The 25067-nt window shown below is 38.5% G+C and overlaps 3 protein-coding genes and 1 pseudogene across 5 annotated transcripts; 3 read left to right on the top strand and 1 right to left on the bottom strand.

Annotated features, from left to right (window-relative positions):
- Nucleotides 1–270: 270 nt before the first annotated feature.
- On the top strand, nt 271–2287 carry LOC111461166 (annotated as a pseudogene).
- A 2562-nt stretch (nt 2288–4849) lies between these two features.
- On the top strand, nt 4850–9661 carry LOC111460765. The gene is made up of 2 exons (XM_023104046.1): nt 4850–7008; nt 9583–9661. The coding sequence occupies exon 1, from the start codon at nt 4877–4879 to the stop codon at nt 7004–7006; it is 2130 nt and encodes a 709-aa protein (XP_022959814.1). The 5' UTR covers nt 4850–4876; the 3' UTR covers nt 7007–7008; nt 9583–9661.
- On the top strand, nt 6956–17126 carry LOC111460764 (pleiotropic drug resistance protein 1-like). 3 transcript variants are annotated; one of them, XM_023104042.1, is made up of 24 exons: nt 6956–7032; nt 9605–9868; nt 9973–10093; nt 10177–10265; nt 10355–10439; nt 10521–10680; nt 10819–10895; nt 10988–11041; nt 11938–12028; nt 12111–12412; nt 12494–12775; nt 12855–13171; nt 13253–13413; nt 13501–13604; nt 13696–13852; nt 13930–14025; nt 14623–14771; nt 14849–15181; nt 15275–15565; nt 15631–15711; nt 15789–15922; nt 15996–16223; nt 16301–16727; nt 16813–17070. In XM_023104042.1, exons 2-24 carry the CDS (start codon nt 9618–9620, stop codon nt 17068–17070), a joined length of 4248 nt encoding a protein of 1415 aa, XP_022959810.1. In that variant the 5' UTR covers nt 6956–7032; nt 9605–9617. The 3 variants fall into 3 exon arrangements, with proteins under 3 accessions (XP_022959810.1, XP_022959811.1, XP_022959812.1); XM_023104043.1 differs by lacking the exon at nt 6956–7032 and having other exon boundaries at nt 9618–9868; nt 16813–17126; XM_023104044.1 differs by lacking the exons at nt 6956–7032; nt 9605–9868; nt 9973–10093; nt 10177–10265; nt 10355–10439 and having other exon boundaries at nt 10595–10680; nt 10809–10895.
- A 3609-nt stretch (nt 17127–20735) lies between these two features.
- On the bottom strand, nt 20736–22307 carry LOC111460769 (gibberellin 3-beta-dioxygenase 1-like). Its single transcript, XM_023104051.1, has 2 exons — nt 21614–22307; nt 20736–21512 (listed from the first exon to the last, which is right to left on the bottom strand). The coding sequence occupies exons 1-2, from the start codon at nt 22108–22110 to the stop codon at nt 20882–20884; spliced, it is 1128 nt and encodes a 375-aa protein (XP_022959819.1). The 5' UTR covers nt 22111–22307; the 3' UTR covers nt 20736–20881.
- Nucleotides 22308–25067: the final 2760 nt, after the last annotated feature.

The following is a 25067-nucleotide window of genomic DNA, read 5'->3' as shown; positions in this document are numbered from 1 at the left end:
GGTTTTTTTTTTTTTTTTTTGAGAACTCTGACTTCAAATGAGCAGGAAACCTATATATCCGTTAAAATCAAGCTCGTTCAAAATAATTACAAAATATTTAATATAAATATATTTATTACATAATTGGTTAGGAATCACGACTCCAAATGAATAAGATGGTATTATCTACTTTGAAAATAAACTATCTTTACTTTGCGCCGCGGTAGTTCGACCATTAATCAAACCAAGAACTTTGAATTGATAAAGCTATGCCTTCAGGGGAACCTAGAACAAGCGATGAAACGCTTGGAATCGATGCTAGAGCTCCGGATTGAAGTGGAAGAGAAAGCTTACATTGCTTTGTTGAGGCTTTGCGAATGGAGAAGGGCGTCCGGTGAAGGGTATCGAGTTTACGAGCTTGTTTCGAGTTTGAAATCTCGATTGGGCATTCGGCTTGGTAATGTTTTGTTGAGTATGTTCGTCAGGTTTGGTAATTTAAGTGATGCCTGGTATGTGTTTGATAAAATGTCTGAGAGGGATGTGTTTTCTTGGAATGTGTTAGTGGGTGGGTATGCTAAAGCGGGGTGTTTCGATGAGGCTTTGAATTTGTACCATAGAAATGTTGTGGGCTGAAATTAGGCCTGATGTATATACTTTTCCCTCTGTTTTGAGAACTTGTGGTTGCGTTTCTGATATAGCTAGAGGTAAAGCGATTCATGCGCATGTCATTGGATTTGGATTTGAGTCGGATGTGGATGTGAGTAATGCTTTAATCTCTATGTACATGAAATGTGGCTACTTTAGTAATGCAAGGAAACTGTTTGATAAAATGCCGAAGAGAGATCGTATTTCGTGGAATGCGATGATTTCGGGGTACTTCGAAAATGGCGAGGTATTGGAAGGATTGAGGTTGTTTTTCATGATGCGTGAGCTTTCGGTTGACCCGGATTTGATGACTATGACTAGTGTAGCATCTGCGTGTGAGCTTCTTGGCGATGAGAAGTTAGGGAGAGAAATTCATGGATATGTAGTTAGGTCGGAGTTTGGGTGAATAATTCTTTGATTCATATGTATACAGGTCTTGGGCATTTGGAGGAAGCAGAGAAAGTCTTTTCCCGAATGGAGTTGAAAGACGTCGTATCGTGGACGACGATGATAGCAAGCTATGACAATCACAAGCTGCCTTATAAGGCTGTGGTAACTTATAAAATAATGGAGTTAGAGGATGTTTTGCGAGATGAGATTACTTTAGTTGATGTATTATCTGCTTGTGCTTGTTTAGGCCATTTGGATTTGGGTATTAGGCTACATGAGATTGCCATTAAGACTGGCCTCATATCACATGTCATAGTCTCAAGCTCTCTCATTGATATGTGCTCCAAGTGTAAACGTGTCGACAAGGCCTTAGAAGTATTTCACAATATCTCGGGAAAAGATGTCGTATCTTAGACTTTACTCTATTGGATGATGAAAGTCCCACATCGACTAATTTAGGGAATGATCGTGAGTTTATAATCAAGGAATACTATCTCCATTGGGGTGAGGCCTTTTGAGGAAACCCAAAGCAAAGCAATGAGATCTTATGCTCAAAGTGGACAATATCATACCATTGTGGAGAGTCATGTTCATCTAACACACTCATCCTTGGGCTACGGATTAACAATAGAAGTTTCGAGGCACTGTTTTTCTTCTATCAGATGAAGGAATCAACAAAACCAAATTCTGTAACTCTGATTATCGCCCTATCAACATGTGCTAGAATAGGAGCTCTAATGTGTGGAAAAGAGATTCATGCACATGTATGTAAGATGTAGAAGGCAGGTCCCTACACTAAACCAATTTAACACTCAAAAGAAAGACGCGACGGCGTGGAATATACTCCTTACAGGTTACCCCGAGTAGGGACATGACATGCTTGCTATTGAGCTATTCGAAAAGATGCTTGAATCAGAACAAAATCCAGACGAGATTACCTTTATTTCACTATTATGTGCTTGCAGCAGGTCAGGTATGGTATTGGAAGGTTTGGAGTATTTCAATGTAATGAAAACCAAGTTTAATCGAACTCCTTATCTGAAGCATTATGCTTGTGTGGTTGATCTACTCAGCCGTGTTGGTTGGCTGGACGATGCTTATGATTTCATACAAAGACATGCCAATTAAGCCAGATGCAGCCATATGGGGAGCCTTGCTAAATGCTTGCAGAATTCACAGAAACGTTGAGCTTGGAGAACTTGCAGCGACACGTGTATTTGAAAACGACGATAAAAGCGTCGTCGGGTACTATATTCTTCTCTGTTTAGGATGATGAGAGTACTTTGGGGATTCCTATATAATCTTCATCGTCCATGGCAACGACGTTCGAACAGCGAATGAGCACTTCCTGATTGCTCGGAAAGTGTACTCGACTTACGTGCCATGCCGAACTTGAGGAAACCAATTCAGTTTCACTCTGATGGCTGAAATGACTATGCGTGGTGCTGCCATGGAACTTTGTTAAGGTAACCCTTCTACATTAGCACATTGAAGCATTCATGTCAATACTCGTCAAATTACCTAATAAAAATACTTTATATTTAACAAACTTCATAAAATCAATCATTTTTTATTTTTTAAAAATTAGAATAATATTTTCGTTAGGATCATAGGATGATATTTAAAATATGGACAAATCTTCTACATCTATGATGATGATATTTGTTTCGCTCGACTAATAGCTAATCAAATTAACCAAACAAAAAAAAACCAACTTGGTGATGGACGTCCGTTTGAGTCCAAAATCAATTATGACGGATCGATAATCACTCATACTTCAAACGAACAGTAGAGACTAATTTTAAGATTTTAAGATTTATTGTAATTACATAGACTAAAAATGGGAGACATGGGAGATAGAATAAAAAGAAATTCAAAGTATATGTTGAATATGTTATTTTAAATGGGTTGAACTCATGTTATTCAAAATTATTCAAACAAAAACACTACCGGTCGGACGGCGCGTCAACCGGCGATCAAAAAGGTCAACTGTCCCTATATTAGCAAAAATACCGAGATTACCCCAAATACATCACCCAAAATAATAATAACTTTATATTAAAAAAAAAAATCTAAAAATACTTTTGTGTTTGTATGTATTTAGTCCAATAAACTTAAAAAAAGGTCTAAATTCATCCACTACAAAAAAAAAATTAAAAGTTATTATTACATAATATATAATCTAATCGAATAGTTTTGAAAAAATTGAATACGATGGTAGATATATTAGACACAATAAATTAAAAATTAAATTTTTTTTAAAAGATGTTTAGAGATTTATTAGATACAAAATTAAAAATTTAAAAATTTATCCAAATATTTTTTTAATGTTTAAAGATCTTTTTCAGGTAACTTATAATTCATCCATAACTTAAAATTTACGCTAAATTATCAATTTATTCTCTAAATTTTGAGTTTTTTTTTTCTTTTTTAGAGCTTTTAAAAATATTTAATAAAATTTTAAACTTTGATAAATTTAAATAATTTTAAAATTAATTGAATACGTGGGATATTAATTTAAATTAGAAAATTTTAATTTTATGTACGGTAAATAACAAAAAAAAGTTATAATTGAAGGAATAAATTTATAATTTTTAAAAATTTTGAAGTCTTTTCTTGCACTGCACGTTCTGTAAGGAGAGCACAGTAGTTAAGAACAACAACCCCAGTCAGAGCGACTAGAAAATTGGGAGTAGACTTCAACGCCACCATCCAAATTTTAGTCAACCCCATCTCTTTTCTCTTCCTACACACTTGATCATTGCTTGCTCCATGATTTTTCATATTTTTCAGTACAGAACATTAAGCATTCCTTTGTAGACACAGACAGGGCATCACCACAGACTCTGAGGTTAATGTTCCTTCAGCTCAATCTTCTTGATGGGTGCAACATTTGCGAGCTTCTAGCTGAGAATCTGGTAAAGAATCATCAAGCTTTTCTTTTCTATAACTGATGAACACTGGAAAACTAGCGTTTAATGCCATGAAAAATCTTGCCACTCTGTTTTTCTTTCTTTCTGGGTTGGCTCTCTCGCTAGACTTGGGGGTTAAAGAGACCCCAGCTTGTAATCATGAAAGACATGATGAGGTGGAGAAACATTGCAAATCTGTTCTGTCTTCTGCAGCTGAATTAAGCTCGGATACTTTAAGGTTTACTAGAATGAAGGAACAGCTTCAATTTGTGAATGGGGATTGGTGGCAAGATGGGGGAAAGTATCCTTTATTGCCTTTTAAGAATGGGTGTCGTGTGTTTTCTGTAAACAGGTTCTGTAGTAACCCTAATTTTATCCCTTTGAAATTGATTTCGTTTTGGGTCACTGACATTGATCTTGTTCATCAAACTAAAAGGGCTGTTAGTTTAAGTGGGTTAGTGTCAATGGGCATTACTACGGATACTTCTTTTGAATACTGTTCCTCTCAACATCCTAACTTTCAGTTTTGGCCTGGCCGTTCTGAGCTGACCCTTTCCTTTCAAGGAATCTATACTGAATCCGACAAGAATGGTGGGGAAAGAGTGCTGTGTTTGTTGGGTCGTGGAACGTTACCTGCCCGTGATCAGGAATCGGGTGATCCATGGCGTTGGGCGAAAGATTTGAATGTGAATCGTCACCAGCTGCCACTTCTCCAAGATGATAAAATTCTATTTGTTTTGCGCTATCCGATGAAGAATTCGCTGACAAGTCGGGTAATCCAAGGGGAAATGAGAAGTTTAAACACGAAGTCGAACGATAAGTACTTCGACGACATTCACATTTTGTCTCAACTTGGAGATATGAACTAGGATTTTGCATCTGAGAAAGTTGTGGACAAAGCATGTGGTTCATACTCTTACAATGATAAGTTAATAAAGAAAAACATTAGTATGTATAGAGGTTCTTATTTTTGTGAGGTTTTACAAGAAATAACGAGGGATCAAGCTTTCACAATCCTCCCAAATTGGAGATGCAACTCTACAGATGAGTTTTGTAGGAAACTTGGTCCGTTTATATCAGTGATCAATAGTACAGATGAAAGTTTTAACGATGTGGGACTTTATATGCAAGATGTGAAGTGTAAGACGCTTGGTTCAAACAAAAATGGCTTTTCTGTTAGTGTTTCGGCTGTCTTTCGGGCTGTTGTGCTGTCGGAGAATCGCCACGCTGCTTGGAGAAGATCTGCACTTAATAATATGACTATGGTCTCTGAGGGAATTTGGAACTCTTCAAGTGGGCAGCTTTGTATGGTTGGTTGTGTTGGACTTGTTGATGCTGAGAAGATTTCATGTGACTCGAGGATCTGCCTGTATATACCTATCTTGTTTACACTCGAACAACGAAGGATTCTTGTCGGTTCGATTTCAAGCGTCGATGATAAGCCATTATACTCCCCTTTGTCATTTGAAAAGTTATTAAGACCTACAGAGCTGTGGAGTCAGTTTAGGAACTCCCAACCATCTTATAGCTATACAAAAATTGCTTCAGCTCGTGCTGTGCTTGAGAAATATGAGCCTTTCGGCTTTCGAACCGTCGTGAAGAAGTCATTGCTGCATTATCTCAAATGGGAAGACAAAGAAACATATGAGCTCAGTGAGTCTCTTCTCTTAGAAGATCTCACCCTTAATGTCCCTGCACTTGGTTCTCAAGCTTCCGGATTTCATGTTCAAATGGAAATTATCTCTGTTGGTTCGTTTTTCGTATGGGACTTGTCAAGGTTAAACGGAGCTAACTCGGACACGGAAGCTTCATATCATGTTAAGCCTGAAGTCACTGAAAAGAAGCTGCTTGTTAATGTGTCTGCACTACTGGCACTCTCTGAACAGACAAGTAGCAACTTTTCTGCACTTTCCGTGGAGGGCATTTTCGATCCGCTCGTTAGAAAAATGTATCTAATTGGCTGTAGAGACATTCGTTCGTCCCCGTCCTGGAGAGTTTTACACGAGACCATGGATCTTGAAGATGGCTTGGATTGTCTCATTGAAGTGATTGTGTCTTATCCTTTTACTACAGCTCCATGGTTTATCAATCCATCTGCAGTGATTTCCATTTCTAGCCAACGGACAGAAGATGACCCTTTCTATTTCAGCCCAATAAAACTCGAAACGATGCCGATCATGTATAGGAGGCAGCGACAGTATATTCTTTCTCGTAAGATCGTCGAGGTTATACTCCAGATATTGACACTTTCCGTGGCTAATGCTTGCATCTTGAGCCAAATATTTTATATGAATGATAAGAGGGAGTCTGTTCCATACATATCTCTTGTTACTTTGGGAGTTCAGTCCCTTGGTTATACTCTTCCACTGGTCACTCGTGCTGAAGCTCACTTCATTCAACGAGGTTCCATATCTTACAACGAGTCGTATGATCTCGGAAATAACCTTTGGTTCATTGTAAAGCTTCAAGTTGTGATCTCACTTCTATTGACTTTGAGGCTTTGCCAGAAGGTTTCGAAATCTAGGATCAAGTTACTGCGACAAGCTCCTCTTGAACTGCATCGTGTCCCGAGTGATAAGTCGGTGCTTATTGCAACCTTCTTGATACATCTCGTCGGGTACGTTGCTGTTCCCATTGTTCATACTTCAAGGACAGCCGAAATCCGAGTAAAGAGTTCCATGATTCCTAGCAGAACTTCAGGTTCCCACATGGTGCAGGGATGGGAAAAAGACCTACAAGAGTATGTAGGACTTGTTCAAGATTTGTACTTACTTCCTCAAGTCATTGGCAACTTGTTATGGCAAATTGATAGCAAACCTCTTAGGAAGTTCTATTTCATTGGAATCACATTGGCCAGACTTCTCCCACACATCTATGACTTTGTGAATCCAAGCATGGATTTCTACTCTACATTTGGGGATATTGCCATTCCTTTGATTGCGTTCATCCTTGCCGTCATCGTCTACGTTCAGCAGCAATTGAACTATGAGAAACTCAGTCGGGCTCTCATCGTCGGGCGGGTTAGGCTTCTTCCAAGAGCTTCCAAAATGTATCAAAGGTCGCCTTCCAAGTCATTATGAAGGTGACCTTGCTTCTGCTGAAAAAGGTAATACCAAACATGAACATGTTGAACGACACCTAATAATTTACGAAGCATATTGACATCAAAGTTGTTCTGATGCATCAAAAGTTATAAATATTTTTAATCAAAGCAATGAAGTAATGACTTATGCTTTGTGATTATGAGTCAAAAGTCATGCATTGAGAAGTTATTAATCGTGGAGTATTTCTTGGAAACGAATTGTTTGTGCTTTTGTTTCTTTAAATAACCATCAAATGTACATTTTATTTAGGAAGTTGAAAAGTATTGTGATTAAAGTATTTTCTAAGTGTGTTTTGCAAGTGTTTCATATTGTCCACTTTTGATTTTGAGTATTGTGGAGGTTCGTTGTTCCTATCACACCCCAATATCTTTAAAACATAAGACGTTGGGATGTGAATTTGTGAGATCACATTCCTTACCCTTGTAAGGAAACCTCTCCCTAGTAGACGTGTTTTAAAATCGTGAGGCTGACGATGATACGTAACGGGTCAAAGCGGACAATATCTACTAACAGTGGGCTTAGGCTGTTACGAAATTCGAATATTAGTCCTTTTATTATACCCTGTTGAGTCTGTAGTTAGGTGGACGAGGACACTTAGATACATAGTTTCTGGCTTTATATTTTGAAAGGCTTGAATTAAAGGCATTTGGGTCATGAACCTTGAGCCAATATGATTCTTTATGGTATGGGCTAAGGATGGCCCTTATTTTAATGTGCATTTAACTTGGTTGGTATCAAATTAAAACGAGCCAAACAGAGACCTTCAACTGGCTTTGTTTGGTGTTCATTTATTTGGATATTGGCTAGTTGATCTATGAATAGTGAATATTAATGTCCATAAAAGTTGAACACCCTTAAATGCCCATAAAACTCTACTGGACCTTTCTTTCCTACTCTTACTCATAGAAGGGCTTAATGTAGATCTATCAAAACCCATTAAGATATTAACTTTCTAAGCAATAATCTCATCAAATTAAGTTTTTTGAATGTTAGATATCTATTTGTCTGCCATATCATTAGTTGTAGTCACCCCATTGGCTTGCCATCCATCTCTTCTCCCCCAACAGCTCCTGTATGTGTGAGATCCCATGTCGGCTGGAGAGGAGAATGAAACATTGCTTATAAGGGTGTGGAAACCTCTTCCTAATAGACGTGTTTTAAAACTGTGAGACTGACGGCGATCCATAATGGGCCAAAGCAAACAATATCTGCTAATAGTGGACTTGAGTTGTTACAAATGTTATCAGAGCTAGACGTAGAGCGATGTGCCAGTGAGGACATTGGGACCCTACGAAGGGTGGATTGTGAGATCCCATGTCAATGGGAGAGGAGAATAAAGCATTTCTTATAAGAGTGTGAACCTCTACCTAACAGACGCGGTTAAAAACCGTGAGGCTGACGGCAATATGTAACGGACCAAAACGGACAATATCTGCTAATGGTGGGCTTGAGCTGTTTATGACCATTGCTCAAACACCTCTTCAACTTCCACAATATCAAATTATGAAATGGTGTAAGACAACTCAGACACTTCTTTTAATCTCCACCATAATTAGCATTCAGTTAGGCAAAGATTAAGTGCATCTATGTGCCTAGGTAAATTAATGTCGAGTAGATACTATGTTCATGTCTTTATGAATGACGGAATATCTTTATTGCTATGAGACCTTTTAGATGAAACAAAATGTATACCTATTGCGCCGTTGAAAAATTATGGAGAGACCCGTTTTTTTTAGCAGGTTTTACTGATAAATTATTCATTGTGTTTTACATTATAATTGATTGTGTTTTATAGTCGATAGTTGATTGTAACGGCCCAAGCCCACCGCTAGCAGATATTGCCCTCTTTGGGCTTTCTCTTTCAGGCTTCCCCTCAAAGTTTTTAAAATGCGTCTGCTAGGGAGAGGTTTCCACAGACTTATCCCCAATCGATGTGAGATCTCACAATCCACTCCCCTTCGAGGCCCAATGTCCTCGCCGACACTCGTTCCCTTCTCCAATCGATGTGGGACCCCTTAATCCACCCCCTTCGAGGCTCAGCGTCCTTGCTGGCACACCGCCTCGTGTCCACCTCCCTTCGAGGCTCAACCTCAATGACACATCGCCCAATGTCTGGCTCTGACCTCAAGTTTTTTAAAACACGTTTGCTAGGGAGAGGTTTCCACACCCATATAAAAAATGCTTCGTTCTCCTCCCAAACCGACGTGGAATCTTACATGTATGGTAATAGAAAGATGTAAAAATAACAAGCATCCAACAATTGGGAAAAGGTTAGTCAAAATGTGGTAGCCAAACTAAATAATTTATTGCAGTTTGATGCAACAATAGAGAAGTCCAAGTAAGGACATATACATATACATATACATATACATATAAGGAAGCTATATATTTAGGTTTCCCTTTTTAGTTTGCATTAAAGAACATTAATTCCAATGGTGAAAATTTATGATATAGTAAAAAAGTGCTGAAGGAAAATGAATAGCCTGTATTGAATCTGCTACACCTTTTCCTGTTTCTTTTTGCCCGTTTTATAGTTTTTGAGTTATCTTCAGCTTTAATCCATCAATGAAATAGTGGAAGGAGAGTCATGGAGGCATTCTCAAGATCAACACATGGGGAAGATGATGAAAAAGCACTGAAATGGGCAGCACTGCAGAGACTTCCCACTTACAAACGCTTAAGAAAAGGTTTCTTGACATCATCTCGTGGTGAGGCCAATGAAGTTGAAGTTGAAAAACTTGGCCTTCAAGAAAGGAAGAGATTGATGAAGAACCTGATGAGTGATACTGAATTAGACAATGAAAGACTCCTACTGAAGCTGAAGAAACGCCTTGATCGGTACGAATATGAATGAAAAGTTCCTACTGATATCATTTGTTGCAGTTTCTGCTAATGTTCAACTAAAACTGATATCATTGGTTGTTATGGTGGCTAATACTTAGAGTTGGAATTGATATTCCCACCATTGAAGTAAGATTTGAGCATCTTAGAGTTGAAGCTGAAGCTTATATTGGAGACAGAGCTTTGCCTACTCTCCTCAACTTTTTTGTCAACTTAGTGGAGGTAAGAACAACCAGCTTATCATATGTATAGAACATCCACAACAAAATCTTTTCTAAACATCACCTGCAACTTTTTCCTTGAAGGGTTTTTTGGCAAATCTTCACATAGTGTCGAGTAAAAAGAAACAGCTGACAATTCTTCATGATGTTAGTGGAATCATTAAGCCAAGCAAGTAAGAAGAGATGACTTTCTAATAATGGCTGCTCTCCAGATTGTTATTTGGTATGAACTTAAAAGCCTTTTGGGGGTAAAATTTTGCAGGATGACACTGCTTTTAGGCCTTCCAGGTTCGGGAAAAACGACGCTTTTGATGGCTCTAGCAGGGAGGCTTGCTTCTGATTTCAAGGTAGGTTTGAGTTCAAGTTTTAAAAATCAGATTCTTAGACTTAAATTCATATGGGAAACCACTGAGTTTTTCTTCTAATAGGTCTCTGGGAAGGTGACTTATAATGGCTACAGCTTTAATGAGTTTGTTCCGCAGAGAACTTCTGCCTATGTGAGCCAAAATGATGTCCATATTCCCGAAATGACTGTAAGAGAAATCTTGGCCTTTTCTGCAAGATATCAAGGGGTCGGGTTTCGTCACGGTCTCTCTCTCCCTCTCTCCCTGCAAGATTTCTCTGAGAAATTGCCATTTTGTTCCTTAGAAGCTTTGTAGAAAAGTGTTGTAGTTATGACAACTAACAATAACGAAAGATATGACCAATAAGTGTAGGTTTTTGCAGAGTTAATGGCAGAGTTGACAAGAAGAGAGAAAGAAGCAAACATTTTGCCTGACCCAGATATTGATGTGTTCATGAAGGTGTGACTTAGAGGCCTCTAAATAACTTTCTTAGCCACACAGAGATGAAAAAGCACAAATTTTTTCATACAATTCTTTTGTAAATGTTGCAGGCAGCATCACTAGAAGGCCAAAAGAGAAGCGTGATCACAGATTATGTTCTGAAGGTATTGTTATCGAACATAAATATTACTGAAAGTAAAAAATATATTTTATAACCGCTAACAGATATTGTCTTTTTTGGGCTTCCTCTCAAGGTTTTTAAAACGCATCTACTAAGGAGAGGTTTTCACACCCTTGTTTCGTTCTCCTCCCCAATTGATGTGGGATCTCACAATCCACCTCCCTTCGGGGCCCAGCATCCTCGCTGGCACTCGTTCCCTTCTCCAATGGATGTGGAACCTCCCAATCCACCCCCCTTTGGGGCCCAGCACCCTTGCTGGCACACTGCCTCGTGTCCACCCCCCTTCGGGGCTCGGCCTCCTCGCTGGTACATCGCCTGGTGTCTGGCTCTGATACCATTTGTAACGGCCCAAGCCCACCACTAGCAGATATTGTCCTCTTTGGGCTTTCTCTTTCGGGCTTCTCCCTCAAGGTTTTTAAAACTCGTCTACTAGGGAGAGTTTCCACACCCTTATAAAGAATACTTCGTTCTCCTCCTCGATTGACGTGGGATCTCACAATCCACCCCCTTCGGGGCCCAGCATCCTCACTGACACTCGTTCCCTTCTCCAATCGATGTGGGACCCCCCAGTCCACCCCCTTTGGGGCCCAACGTCCTTTCTGGCACACCACCTCATGTCCACCCCCCTTCGGGCCAGCCTCTTCGCTAGCACATCTCCTTGTGTCTAGCTTTGATACCATTTGACGGCCCAAACCCACCGCTAGCAGATATTGTTCTCTTTGGGCTTTCCCTTTCGAGCTTCCCCTCAAGGTTTTTAAAACGCGTCTACTAGGGAGAGATTTCCACACCCTTATAAAGAATTCTTCATTCTCCTCGACCGATGTGAGATCTCACATAGACTCTCTTTAATCAAATTTCTTTCTTCCTCCAACAACACAGGTGCTAGGATTAGACTTCTGTGCAGACACCAGAGTTGGAGATGAAATGATCAAAGGCATTTCAGGAGGACAGAAGAAGCGTCTCACCACAGGTAACCCATCAAAATCACTAAACAAGAAGCTAGAAAGTTAACCAAGGAGCTTGAAATGATTCAGTTCCCTACGTGTTTTCAGGTGAGATAATTTGTGGGTCTACAAAGGTACTCTTCATGGATGACATATCTACAGGCCTAGACAGTTCAACAACCTTTCAAGTTGTGAACTCAATGAAGCAATACGTTCATATTCTCAATGGAACTGCTATCATTTCCCTTCTCCAGCCCGCACCAGAAACTTTTGAACTGTTTGATGATATCATTCTCCTGTCTGAAGGCCAAATAGTGTACCAAGGTCCCTGCCAGCAAGTCCTTGAGTTCTTTGAGTTCATGGGCTTCAAATGTCCTGAAAGGAAAGGAGTGGCAGACTATTTGCAAGAAGTATGTACCTATAAAGTGTAGAGTTCTTTTATTACATTGTAAATGGGAAAGATGGCTCAAGAGTGAGTGAATTTGGTGCAGGTGACTTCAAGGAAAGATCAGCAGCAATATTGGGCAGAGAAGGACAAGCCTTACACATATGTCACAGTGGCACAGTTCGCAGAAGCATTCAAATCCTTCAATGTTGGAAGGAAACTAGGAGAGGAATTATCAGTCCCCTTTGAGAAAAGCAAGTGCCACCCTGCTGTTTTGGTAACAAAAAAGTATGGCATTGGATATAAGCAAATTTGGAAGGCCTGTTTCGATAGAGAAGTCTTGCTGATGAAGCGTAACGTGTTCGTGCACATCTTCAAACTCATGCAAGTCGGTAAACGAAGCTGTCTTTATTTGGCCTATCAAAATCTATCTGATATCTGACTTCTCCTCATCTTTCTTCTACTAGATTTTTCTAATCTCAGTCATTTCGATGTCGCTTTTCTTTCGAACCGAGATGCCCCACGACTCGATAAACGATGGACAAATTTACATGGGCGCTTTGTTTAATGCACTCGTTGTTTGTATGTTCAATGGGATGTCCGAGCTTCCATTAACAATTGCTAAGCTTCCTGTTTTTTACAAGCAAAGGGACCTCCTTTTCTTCCCAGCATGGGCATATGCTCTTCCAGCTACCATCCTTAAAATCGCTGTCTCTTTCGTAGAGGTTGCACTTTGGGTTTTTACCTCTTATTATGTTACTGGCTATGATCCAAGTGTTAAAAGGTTGATATTAGTTCTTAACATCTCCTTGCTGCACTATGTTCCATCACAGATCATGTTTGATGCCATTATAACTGTTTGCAGGTTTTTTAAACAGTACCTTGCTCTTGTTCTTGCTAACCAAGTGGCTTCTGCATTGTTTCGATTGATTGCGGCCGTTGCTCGAAGCTTGGTAGTTTCAAACACGTTTGGTTCATTTGTTCTATTGATACTCTATGGAAACGATGGCTTTATTCTCTCAAGACGTATGCAATAACTGATAGCCATGTATTAACTTTTGCTTGACATTCTTCAGTAAAAATATATGTAACAATTCCTTTTGATATCCACAGATGCAATGAAAAAGTGGTGGAAATGGGCTTACTGGATATCACCGATGATGTACGGGCAGAACGCATTGGCAGTGAACGAATTCCGTGGAAAAAATTGGGATCAAGTACTTTCTAGAAACTCAGCAACCTTAAAAATGTTCGCGTTTTGTCTGAATCTACAAATGTTTATGTCAGAATCTTTACTTTCTTGCCAAGGTTGTCCCTTTTAGTGGGGAAACTCTAGGGGTTTTGATCTTGAAGCTTCATGGATTCTTCCCATATGCTGATTGGTATTGGATTGGAGTGGCTGCACTGATTGGATTTATTCTTGTATTCAACTTTTTATATGTCTTAGCCCTCACTTATCTGAACCGTGAGTCATTTGTCATTCTTTGCTTCAATTTAGAACTTAAAAGAACAAATTGTTTATGCTTCGCATTTCTTATGCAGCATTGATCATGCCTCGGGCTGCGAAACCGCAAGTCTCAGAGAGCAACGAGGAGGAGTTCGAGATCAGAAACACCCCATCTTGTGAAAATCTTGCAGGTTTATGGCTCGAAAACATGATTTTAGTTTGTGAGATCCCACGTCAGTTGGGGAGGAGAACGAAACACCCTTTATAAGGGTTTGGAAACCTCTCCCTAGCAGACACATTTTAAAAACCTTGAGGGAAAGCCCAAAGAGGACAATATGCCAGCGAGGAGGTTAAGCCTCGAAGGGGGTAAACATGAGTCAGTGTGCCAGTAAGGACGCTGGGCCCCGAAGGGGGGTGGATTTGACGGGGGTCTCACATTGATTGGAGAAAGGAACAAGTGCTAGTGAGGACGTTGGGCCCCGAAGGGGGGGGGGGTGGATTGTGAGATCCCACGTCGGTTGGGGAGGAGAACGAAACACCCTTTATAAGGGCGTAGAAACCTCTCCCTAGCAGACGCTTTTTAAAAACCTTGAAGGAAAGCCCGAAAGGGAAAACCCAAAGAGGACAATATCTGCTAGCGGTAGGCTTGTGTCATTACACCGTTCCTTTCCTTTAGTGTGATCTTCTCTTCATAAAAGGCACTCACTCAATTGTTTTTTACAAACAGCTAATGGAAGTGAAATCTTCTCTTCATAAAAGGCACTCACTCAATTGTTTTTTACAAACAGCTAATGGAAGTGAAAGCATGAGAGTTGCCTCCCAAGCATGGAATGAAGCAACTGACAAGGCCACTTGTAATAAGAGGAAAAAAGTTGTTCCATTTAATCAGTATGTGCTCACTTTCGATGAGATCGTATACTCGGTTGATATGCCGGAGGTGATTAATCGTAAAACTACTCGTTAAGGCTTCGAGTTATGATTACTTCAGAGCTAATTGTGAAGATGAACATGCAGGAAATGAAGAGTCAGGGTGTCATGGAGGATAAACTAGTGCTTTTGAAAGGTGTGAGTGGTGCTTTTAAGCCTGGTGTACTAACTGCTTTGATGGGCGTGAGCGGAGCGGGGAAAACGACTCTGTTGGACGTGCTATCCGGGAGGAAAACCGGTGGATATATTGAGGGAAGCATCAAAGTTTCTGGCTACATGAAAAAGCAAGAAACGTTTACTCGAATTTCGGGTTATTGTGAACAAAATGATATCCATTCTCCTCATGTTACTGTTTTCGAGTCTCTACTCTACTCGGCATGGCTACGTCTCGGCTCTGATATCAGCAAAGAAGCAAGAAAGGTTGCTATATTAACTGAATTCCTCTAGGATTTTGAGCTTTTTACAGACATCATTGAACGAATGAGTATGCTTAGTTGTTCTAATCTATTGTAGATGTTTGTGGAAGAAATCTTGGAGCTGGTTGAACTTGACACATTAAGGCAAGCAATAGTTGGGTTGCCTGGAGTAAACGGTCTCTCGACCGAGCAGCGCAAACGGTTGACAATAGCCGTAGAGCTGGTGGCGAACCCATCCATAATTTTTCTTGATGAACCAACTTCAGGACTAGATGCAAGAGCTGCTGCAATCGTAATGCGGGCAGTAAGAAACACGGTCGATACAGGACGAACAGTTGTGTGTACAATCCATCAACCGAGCATCGATATATTTGAAGCTTTTGATGAGGTAAAACCTTAAACTTTGCTAAAACCTTATCTGATTTGAGCTGACCAATTTATATGAGGCTGCAGCTATTGCTGTTGAAGCGAGGTGAGACGATATATGTTGGACCTCTTGGACATCGTTCTTTCCATTTGATCAAGTATTTCGAGGTAAAAAGACGTTCCTACGAAACAATCCATTGGTATATATCAGTTACAATATGTATAAAGTTTTCGTGTCGGTTTAGGGGATCGAGGGAACGAGTAAGATAAACGAGGGTCAAAATCCAGCAACGTGGATGTTAGAAGTGACCTCCTCGACACAAGAAATGGTTTCGGGGGTCGATTTTGCAGAACTATTCAAAAAATCTGAGCTTTATAGGTTGGTAACAATATTATAAACATAGTTTTAGTCAAAAAAACACTTGGATCATCTCATGTTTTCATGTTTTTAGGAGAAACAAGGAAATAATCAAAGAACTGAGTGAGCCTCCCCCTGCTTCTAATGATATCCATTTTCAAACCAAATACTCTCAGCCTTTTTCCAAACAATACTTAGCTTGCTTATGGAAGCAACATTTGTCGTATTGGCGTAATCCGTCGTACATTGCAACCAAATTTCTGTTCACGCTCGGCGCATCGTTGATACTCGGGACAATGTTTTGGAACCTTGGCTCCAAGAGGTAACATACAACATGTTCAAAATTTGCTTCATTTTTTCTACCATCATTATAAAGGACTAACTCGAGATCAATCCCAGAACGACATACATCGATATGTTTAACTCAATCGGTGCTATGTATACGGCATCGCTCTTCCTCGGTATACAAAACGCTGGAGGCATACAGCCTGTCGTTTCAATCGAGCGAACAGTATACTATAGAGAACGAGCAGCGGGAATCTATTCGGGCTTGCCATATGCCTTAGCTCAGGTTACAATTGAGCTGCCATACATTTTCTCACAATCTTTGATGTATTGCATCATAGTATATGCAATGATGGGATATGAATGGAGTTTTACCAAAGTTCTTTGGTTTTTCTTCTTCATGTTCTTCACTTTCCTCTACTTCACCTACTACGGCATGATGACGATCGCTGCAACGCCGAGTTACCACATCGGTATGATTATTTCGACTGCATTTTACGGGATGTGGAACCTCTTTTGTGGCTTTATCATTCCTAGAACTGTAAGTATTTTCTTCGAAGAAGAGTTGATAAAGGAATGGTTATCGAGTTATGGTCGAAATGACGTCTATAAATTGTGTATTGCAGAGGATTCCGGTGTGGTGGAGATGGTTTTATTGGACTTGTCCTTTGTCATGGACGTTGTATGGGTTAATTGGTTCACAGTTTGGAGATGTGGAGGAGAAGATGGATACAGGGGAGACAGTTGAGGAGTTTATAAGAGAATTCTTTGGGTTTAGGCATGATTTTCTTGGAGTTGTTGCTGCTGTTATTATTGGGTTTGGAGTTTTCTTTGCTTTTTCATTTGCCATTTGTATTAAGTTCTTCAATTTTCAAAAGAGATAGTACCCATTTCTTTAGCTTGGGTATCTAGTTGATGATAATTGATATCTATTTCTTCTGTTCTTCGGGACTCTTAATTTTGTATATTTATCTAACTTTGCTTTTGTTGTCTTTGAAACTTGCCTTTTGCTTTAAAGTTTGTGTTATTAATTTTTTTAAACAAAAATGCAGCTCATATCGTTTATGCTCCAAGTGGATAATGTTATATTAGAAGTACCCACGCCCTTTCGGACCAGAACCTTAATCTGGCGCCTTAAACCAACTCGGCCATCCCAACCTTTTTCTTTTGTATTTTTGTTGAGTTTTTGAAACCTTTTTTTTAAGTATTTTTCTCTTCCAGACAAATTTAATCCTTAAGACTCTCGATAAAAGTCAAGAAATTTGGACTCCATAGGAAAAAAAGTTATTTAATCCTTTAGTAAGTTATGAACTTTTGCTTGTGAGAGTTTGTCCTTTGTTTTGCATGAGTGAGAATAAAATTTGTAGCCAATTCAATAACTCTAGACCAAATAGTGAGCGGGACATAATCCTACGAGGTAGAATTAAGTCATTTCCATATAGGGGATAACTAGATGAGTAATTTCCTCGAGTATTAATTTTGGGACTTGAACAATGGAGCCCCACCTTCTAGTCTAAGAGAGACTTAGTTTATGATGGAATCATAAGCAAATTGTTTATTAGAAAAGCAGTAATCCTTAAGGTGAAAAATATAATTGCATGGGTAAAATGGACTTTTGACTTAGTCGACGAACCACTCATGAATGATAAACTTGCTCATAATGATTATGCCCACCAACGTAACTTGTCTCAAGTACATAAAAGTCCAACTCTAGAACATAAATCACCAAGTTTACGATCTAGGTCCATAAAGTACACAAATAATGTTGAGAGTAGGATTTGAACCCACGCCCTTCTAGTAATCTAGGGCCTTGGACCAAGGCAACAATCTCAACATTTTTCATTTTTGTTTTTGTCGAGTTTATGAGACTTTTTCAAATATTTTTCTCTTCTACACCCGGTATTAAAATTCAATCCTCAATAAAATTTAGAAAGTTTGGATTCAATAAGAAAAATCAGGTATTTAATACCTCGTCGGGACTCGACTGTGACAAAGAATTTCAAAAATTCTTTTTTCACGAGGCTCCCACAAGTCCAATTATGACTTATATATATATAAAATAAAGAAAAAAAATTGTAAAAAAGTTAAAACATAATTAGTTGGAAAATATTTTTTTAGCACTTATAGAATGAAAAATCTAGGGAAATTATGAGAATATTATTCTCTCTTTCTCACTTGTCTCCCACTTTGAAAGAAATATTAACTTCCAAATGAATCCATATTTGTTACATGCACACATGAAGCATATAATATATGATCATAATCATCCAAAACTTACATCTTTATTCAAACAATTCATGCACATAAATCATATCCTATACTATCTTACATCCATTGTTTCAAACCCTTTATAGATTTGAAATAACTGTTGTGGAAGGCAACAAATTCCCCACTACTATTCATATCATAATCAACAAATACAATCACGACCCACTTACCAGTTCAATCAAAAACAATTAATTAATTTCTATATAACGTGATAAACTATGTTCATAGTGGATCCATTCAAGACACGTAATATTGGGGTATTGACAACCTCAAAATTTCCAATTTTGAAATTTCTAATATTTTGATCCATTATGTTATTTCAATCAATCAATGAAAAGGGACAAATGTTGACATACACAGGGCATGCATGTTTGGTTATGTAATTCATTACTCTTTTAATATATATATATATTAAGATTAGACTCCATTAAAAAATTTAAATTTTTCCACACAAGCAACCATGATCATTGAAAAGAAAATTCTTAGTTTTTTTTTTTTTTTTTTTTTTTTTTTTTTTTTGGAATACCCACTAACTCTAAGTCAAAAATTAAATTATATATATATATATGTATATATGTAAGTTATGACAATATAATTTTGACATTATTTGAGTTAAAAGGCATGGGCAGGCTACAAGAATATTAATTTGATGTGATTGAAATGGACTACCACAGGTACTACCTTGCTCCAAATTAATGTATATCTCCATTAGAATATGTGACAAAAAAAAAAAAATGTTTTCGAAAAAACAATGGTAATATAATTATGAAATTTTGATGCCGTTTTTTGATTTTTAGACATTATCTCAAACAAAACCTTCGTCCAAACGATCTTAAGGTTTGTATATCATGAGGTTGGAAATTAATAATAAATTTGTATAATTTTAGATTGCGGGGAATAAATAGAACTTCAAAGTCGTATCTGACTAGACCTCTAAATGGTATTTGAGGTCACGAGATTTTTTTTCTCGGGTTTGGGATTTGAACCTTTGACTCATGTCTACTAAACTAGGTTTAGAAGTTGAGGCTAAATCCTAAACCCTAAATTGAAAGTTTGGTATGTTGGGTTTACCTATTTCAAGCTACGTAGTATAAGAATTACATCAAACTCGAGTTAACTAGGGTTTACAAGATCGGTGGTTAAAGTAGGCATGAAAAATTAGGGTTAGAATTAGGAGGAAAAACTGTAAAAACTGCCCCATCCAATGACAAGGAGATGGCGGGTTTAGGTTTGTGTGACTGTCGAATAGCAAAAGCCAAAATGCAAAGAAGCACGTGCATGGTTGCAGTCTTTGATACCATAAAACCCATTTCCACCGTCCAAATGAATTACATATGCCTATACTTCTAATCGGACATGGGTGAGTAAGGTCTAAGTTTTTCTTAAACTTTAGGAGAGATCGAGTGTAAGATGTTCGTTGAAACATACATGCTCATCTAACAAAATCCATTCAAGCTAACTCGGAACACTAGAAAAAGATCTCGCGTCAATATTTGGTTTAGAACGATGCATCAAAATCTATTCAAGTTAGCTCTTAACTTTGTTTTAAGGTTTGTTCGAGCAACATTAGGTGAATTTAATAGTGTGAGACCCACAACGGTTGGGGAGTGAAACGAAACATTCCTTATAAGAGTGTGGAAACCTCTCCCTAATAGACGCGTTTTAAAACTGATAGGCAGATGACGATACGTAATGGACTAAAACGGACAATATTTGATAGCAGTGGGTTTGGGCGGGTACAAATGGTATCAGAGTCAGATACGAAGCGGTGTGCCAATGAGGATGTTGGGGCACCAAAGAGGGTGGATTGTGAGATCCCACATCAATTGAAGAGTGGAACGATACATAATGGGTTAAAGCAGACAATATCTACTGTGGGTTTAGGTTGTAAATTCTGTGAATAGAGGTGTTACGAGGATTTTTAACTAGTGCAGAACAGGACGAGGGAAGTGGGATAGAACAAAATATAATTAATGGACGTAAATCAAGTAGTTAATTAATGATTGAGTTAATGATTTTGAAAAGGCCTTTCAAGGCAATGATTAAGAATATTAAAGATGGGAAAGAAAGGAATGTGTGATTTGGTTTTGGAAGTGAGAGAACAAAAATAATCTCAAGAGATCCAATTATTTCAACCCTAATCACCAATCAATACTTAATTATGCTCCTTTTTTAAGCCGGAAAAATAATAATAATTATTTTTTTTTCTTTCCGCACCCACCTATCTAATCCAAACAAACACAAATGAGATGCAAAATAAAATAAAATAAAATAAAACCCATTACTCCAAGGTGGCTTAAATTACATTATATTTATATAGTCAGCCAAAATAGCTTAAATTGAAGAAGTCTAGAGCTGTGTCTTTTTTTTTTTTTATTATTATTTATTTATTTATTTATTCAAATTTGACTGTGTTTTAGGGTGGGATTAGCCTACTTTCACCCGGCTGTGATCGTTGACGTCTAACAGTCCAGTAATAGGAGCGCAAACACGAACAGTCGACAGTGCGTTGTTGAAATGCTCCGCTTTTTTACCGAGGTACTCCGTCCAAGTTACCGGGCGGTAAAGTGGCGGCTGAGTTGGGCCCAAAAGCTTCTTAAGCGGTGAAATTTCTGCGCTTTCGGGTGGCCCAAACACGTAAGCCACCGAGAGGCGTTTCCGGGTCCGGTTCACCACGGCTTGATGGAGTGCACTCGGGTACAACCCGTTTGTCAGAATGTGAAGCAAGTCTCCTACTTGAACCACTAGTCCACCGGCTACTGGCTCCACCGTCACCCACCGCTTCCCTTCTCGCAAAACTTGTAACCCCCTCGTGTTGTTTTGGTACACAATGGTTAAGAGGCTGGTGTCGGTGTGGGGCCCGAGTCCCATAGCTCGGTCCGGATCCGGGCAGACCGGGTAGGAATTGAACTGGGTCGCTGCTGGACTGGTCTTGAAATCCCCATCCGGCCCGGCCCATTTCATGTCATCCCGGGTTATCCCCAATTCGCCTAACCCAAGCCACATCAGCCTCCCACATAGACTCCTCATTTCTCGGTCATACTCCTCTACAATCTCACTAAAAATAATAATTAATTAAATTAATATTTAATACCCAAAATGGAATTTCGTTTTTTTTTTAATTAAAAAAAAAAAAAAAAAAAGAGTGTGGTTACGTACCAGTGTTTGTGGTAATCGTGAGGCCAGAGTTGGCGAAAGTGGTCGAGGGGAGAGCCGACAATGGTGAAGCCTTCGGACCACATACGTTTAGGGAAGAAGGAGGAGATACGGACGAGGCCGTAGCCGGAGATGCCGTCGGGGGTACGTGCGGCCTTCAGCTTGTGGGAAGGCGGTAGAGAGAAGAGCGTGTCAGCGGAGGATTCAATGGATTGGAGGAGGGAAATGGGGACGCCGTGGTTAATGACCTGGAATGCCCCCCACGAGCGGAACGCGTTACCGATGAGGGTCGCCGCGTTGGGCAGAGAAAGGTCGATTAATGGAACGGAATCAGCGTCAGAGTCGAGAATGGAATTATGATGTTTATGGGTCGGGAAGGAGTCAGGTTGAATCCAGGCATAGGAGTCAGGGAGCTCATGGAGAGAGTCAAAGTCGAGGTTTTTGTGGGCGGGGATGTGGACGGGGAAGGATTTGAAGACGTCGGCTATTGTGGTGGCCATGTTGTTAGTAGAAATGAAATGGGTTAGTAGTAGAAGCTTTTGGATTCTAAACCGGAAAGATTAGGCAAGAGATTAGAATGGCATGGAGTCAGTATTTATAGAGACGACGATGGTGACAACTTGTCCCTGCTCTCTCAACTGTTGAACTATGTTTGAATTGGGAGGGAGAAAAAAAGAAAGAAGAGAGAGAAGGAGTGAGTAGTATAATGTTGGAAAGGAGGAGTGAGTGGCGTTGGGAAGGGAGAGTTAATGGAAGGAGACAAGAGAAGAAAGGGGAGTGAGTGTTTTGTATTGGACAAGAGAAAGAACAAAAGAGGAAAGGACCATTTTGTCCTCTCCAACAAAACTATCTTATAACATAACCACAAGATCCCTCCCTACCTCTCTCACTATTTCTCAAGATTTTTTTCAAAAAATAAAAAATAAAAAAAACCAATAATCCCTTGATAATAATAATAATAAATAAATAAACATTTAAAAAAAAAAAAAAATCTATCAAAACAAACACACACTGCCCTTTCGCCCCTATCTCCATGTGCCTTTGTCTTGTCCTCAAGTAGAAAACCATCTAAATCAAACATACCCTCTTCCCCTTCCCCTCTCCTAAACTATACTCTCTCTAAACTACATGACAATACTTCTCTTTTCATTTTGACTATACTACCCTTCCTCTTATATATACATACATGGGCTCCACTCACCAATACAACCAATGATCTCCAAGGCTAATCTTGTCTTTTCACCCCTACAAACACACACACAAACCCATGACTTACAATAAAAGAAAAAAGAGTAGTAAATATAAGAAGTAAAATTCAAAGATTTGGTTATTTAGAGTAAAAGCTTGTTTTGGTCTTTAGTGGTTACATCTTGAGAAGGAAAAAACATAACAAGAGAGAGAGAAGGAGTTGAAGTTGTATGTTTTTGGTCTTGTCTTGTTATTGAGACAAACGTGGGGGCTCCCGACTCATAACCATCAATCCCTCACCAGTCAGAGTCTCTTAAGATTAGGAGGTCTACCCGAGTCATTTCGAGACATTGTGATTTTGGTGATTGTATACAGTATCTTCATCTCCATCTCCATCTCCATCTCCATCTCCACCCTTTATAGCTGCTCAAAACCCTCGTCTCGTGAAACATACGAAAAAAAGAAGATTTCATGATGTCGTTTGTTGTCGAGTCATCCCTAGTTGGAATGACCCTCTTACATGGGCCATATGATACTCAATCTTCCAACATAAGTGCATTATATTATGCTCATTTTACATGCATATGCCTTTCACGTGGCCCAAACATGATGAGGTCGGGTCATTTCTTGTAACAAATCATGCTTTAGTTTGCTACCTCCAATATATACATAACACATACACATCAATCTCTCTCTTATCTTAGTGTATATTTATATAATATGGTTATGGCTTCACATTAATTTATAATATATAGTTTGATATACGAATTAATGTAGATTATGGTGAGAGGGAAAGAAGAATGTAGAAGGTCGAAGAAGAAGGTATTGGTGGGGATTGATAGTAATATATCCATAAAGTTTTGGAATTATCGAAGCTTTTTGTTCTTAGGGCTAATGATTTAGGGTTAGAATATTGCATCATGAAAAGAAGGCACAAAGATGCTTTTGGTTTGGACCTTATTTATTGGTTTCCATCCTTTTCATTTTCAACAATGTGCTCCATGCTATTCATTTGAAATTGACATTTTTTGTTTTATAATTTCATATTCTTTGTTTTTCCTTTTTCTTCTTCCAATTTTGTTTTTCATTGAAATTAAAAACAACCCGACAAATTAAAATTAAACCCCGTTTGATAACTTTTTTAAAATTTGAGCTTTAAACGTTATTTCTACCTATGATTTTCTTTGTTTTGGTTAGTTTTTAAAGTCATAGTATAGTGAAGAAAGTGTATGAAAATCAGTAGAATTTCGAAACCCTAATAGCTATCAAATGAAGTATCAGAATTTCGAAACCCTAATAGTTATCAAATGAAGCATCAGGTTTCTGAAACCCTAATAGTTATCAAATGAAGTATCAGATTTTCGAAACCCTAATAGTTTCTCATGTTTCTGAAACCCTAATAGTTATCAAATGAAGCATCAGATCTTCGATACCCTAATAGTTATCAAATAAAGCATCAGATCTTCGATACCCTAATAGTTATTAAATGAAGTATCAGATCTTCGAAACCCTAATAGTTATTAAATGAAGCATCATGTTTCTGAAACTCCGATAGTTATCAAATGAAGTATCAAGTTTTCGAAACCCTAATTGTTATGAAATGAAGCATCAGAATTTCAAAACCCTAAAAGTTGTCAAATGAAATATCATATCTTCGAAGCCTTAATAATTATTAAATGAAGCACAATTTTTGAAACCCTGATAGTTATCAAATGAAGTATTAAGATTTCGAAACCCTAATTGATATCAAATGACGCATCAAAATTCCAAAACCCTAAAAGTTATCAAATGAAGTATCGAATTTCTGAAACCCTAATAGCTATCAAAGGAGGTATTAGATTTCCGATTCGATAATACTATAGGGTTTGAGGTATGATGGTAGAAACAAACAATAAGACAAAAACGATACCTGAAAAATAATTCAACACACTTTGGCCTTGACTTTGGATAAGACATACAATATGTATAGACAACAAAAACCCTATATTCATGATAGCCCCTCTCTCTTTCTCTCTTTCTCTCTCTATATCTATATCTATATCTATATATATATATATATATATATTTTGTAGCTTATTCAAATTCATGAAGCTCTCTATTGAAAGAGGACAACAATAGATGGAAAGGAGAAAAAAGAAACAAATTCATGAAAAGGAAAACCTTACAAAGAAAATCCATAAATGGGAAAAAAGAGTTCACTAGGAAAAACATTGGCACAAACGATGTCTACATTTGTTTGTTTCCAACAATTACGACCAATGACCAAACA

Source organism: Cucurbita moschata, unplaced genomic scaffold (genome assembly GCF_002738365.1).
Source record: "Cucurbita moschata cultivar Rifu unplaced genomic scaffold, Cmos_1.0 Cmo_Scf00024, whole genome shotgun sequence".
NCBI lineage: Eukaryota > Viridiplantae > Streptophyta > Magnoliopsida > Cucurbitales > Cucurbitaceae > Cucurbita > Cucurbita moschata.
This window is presented reverse-complemented; position numbering and strand designations above follow the sequence as displayed.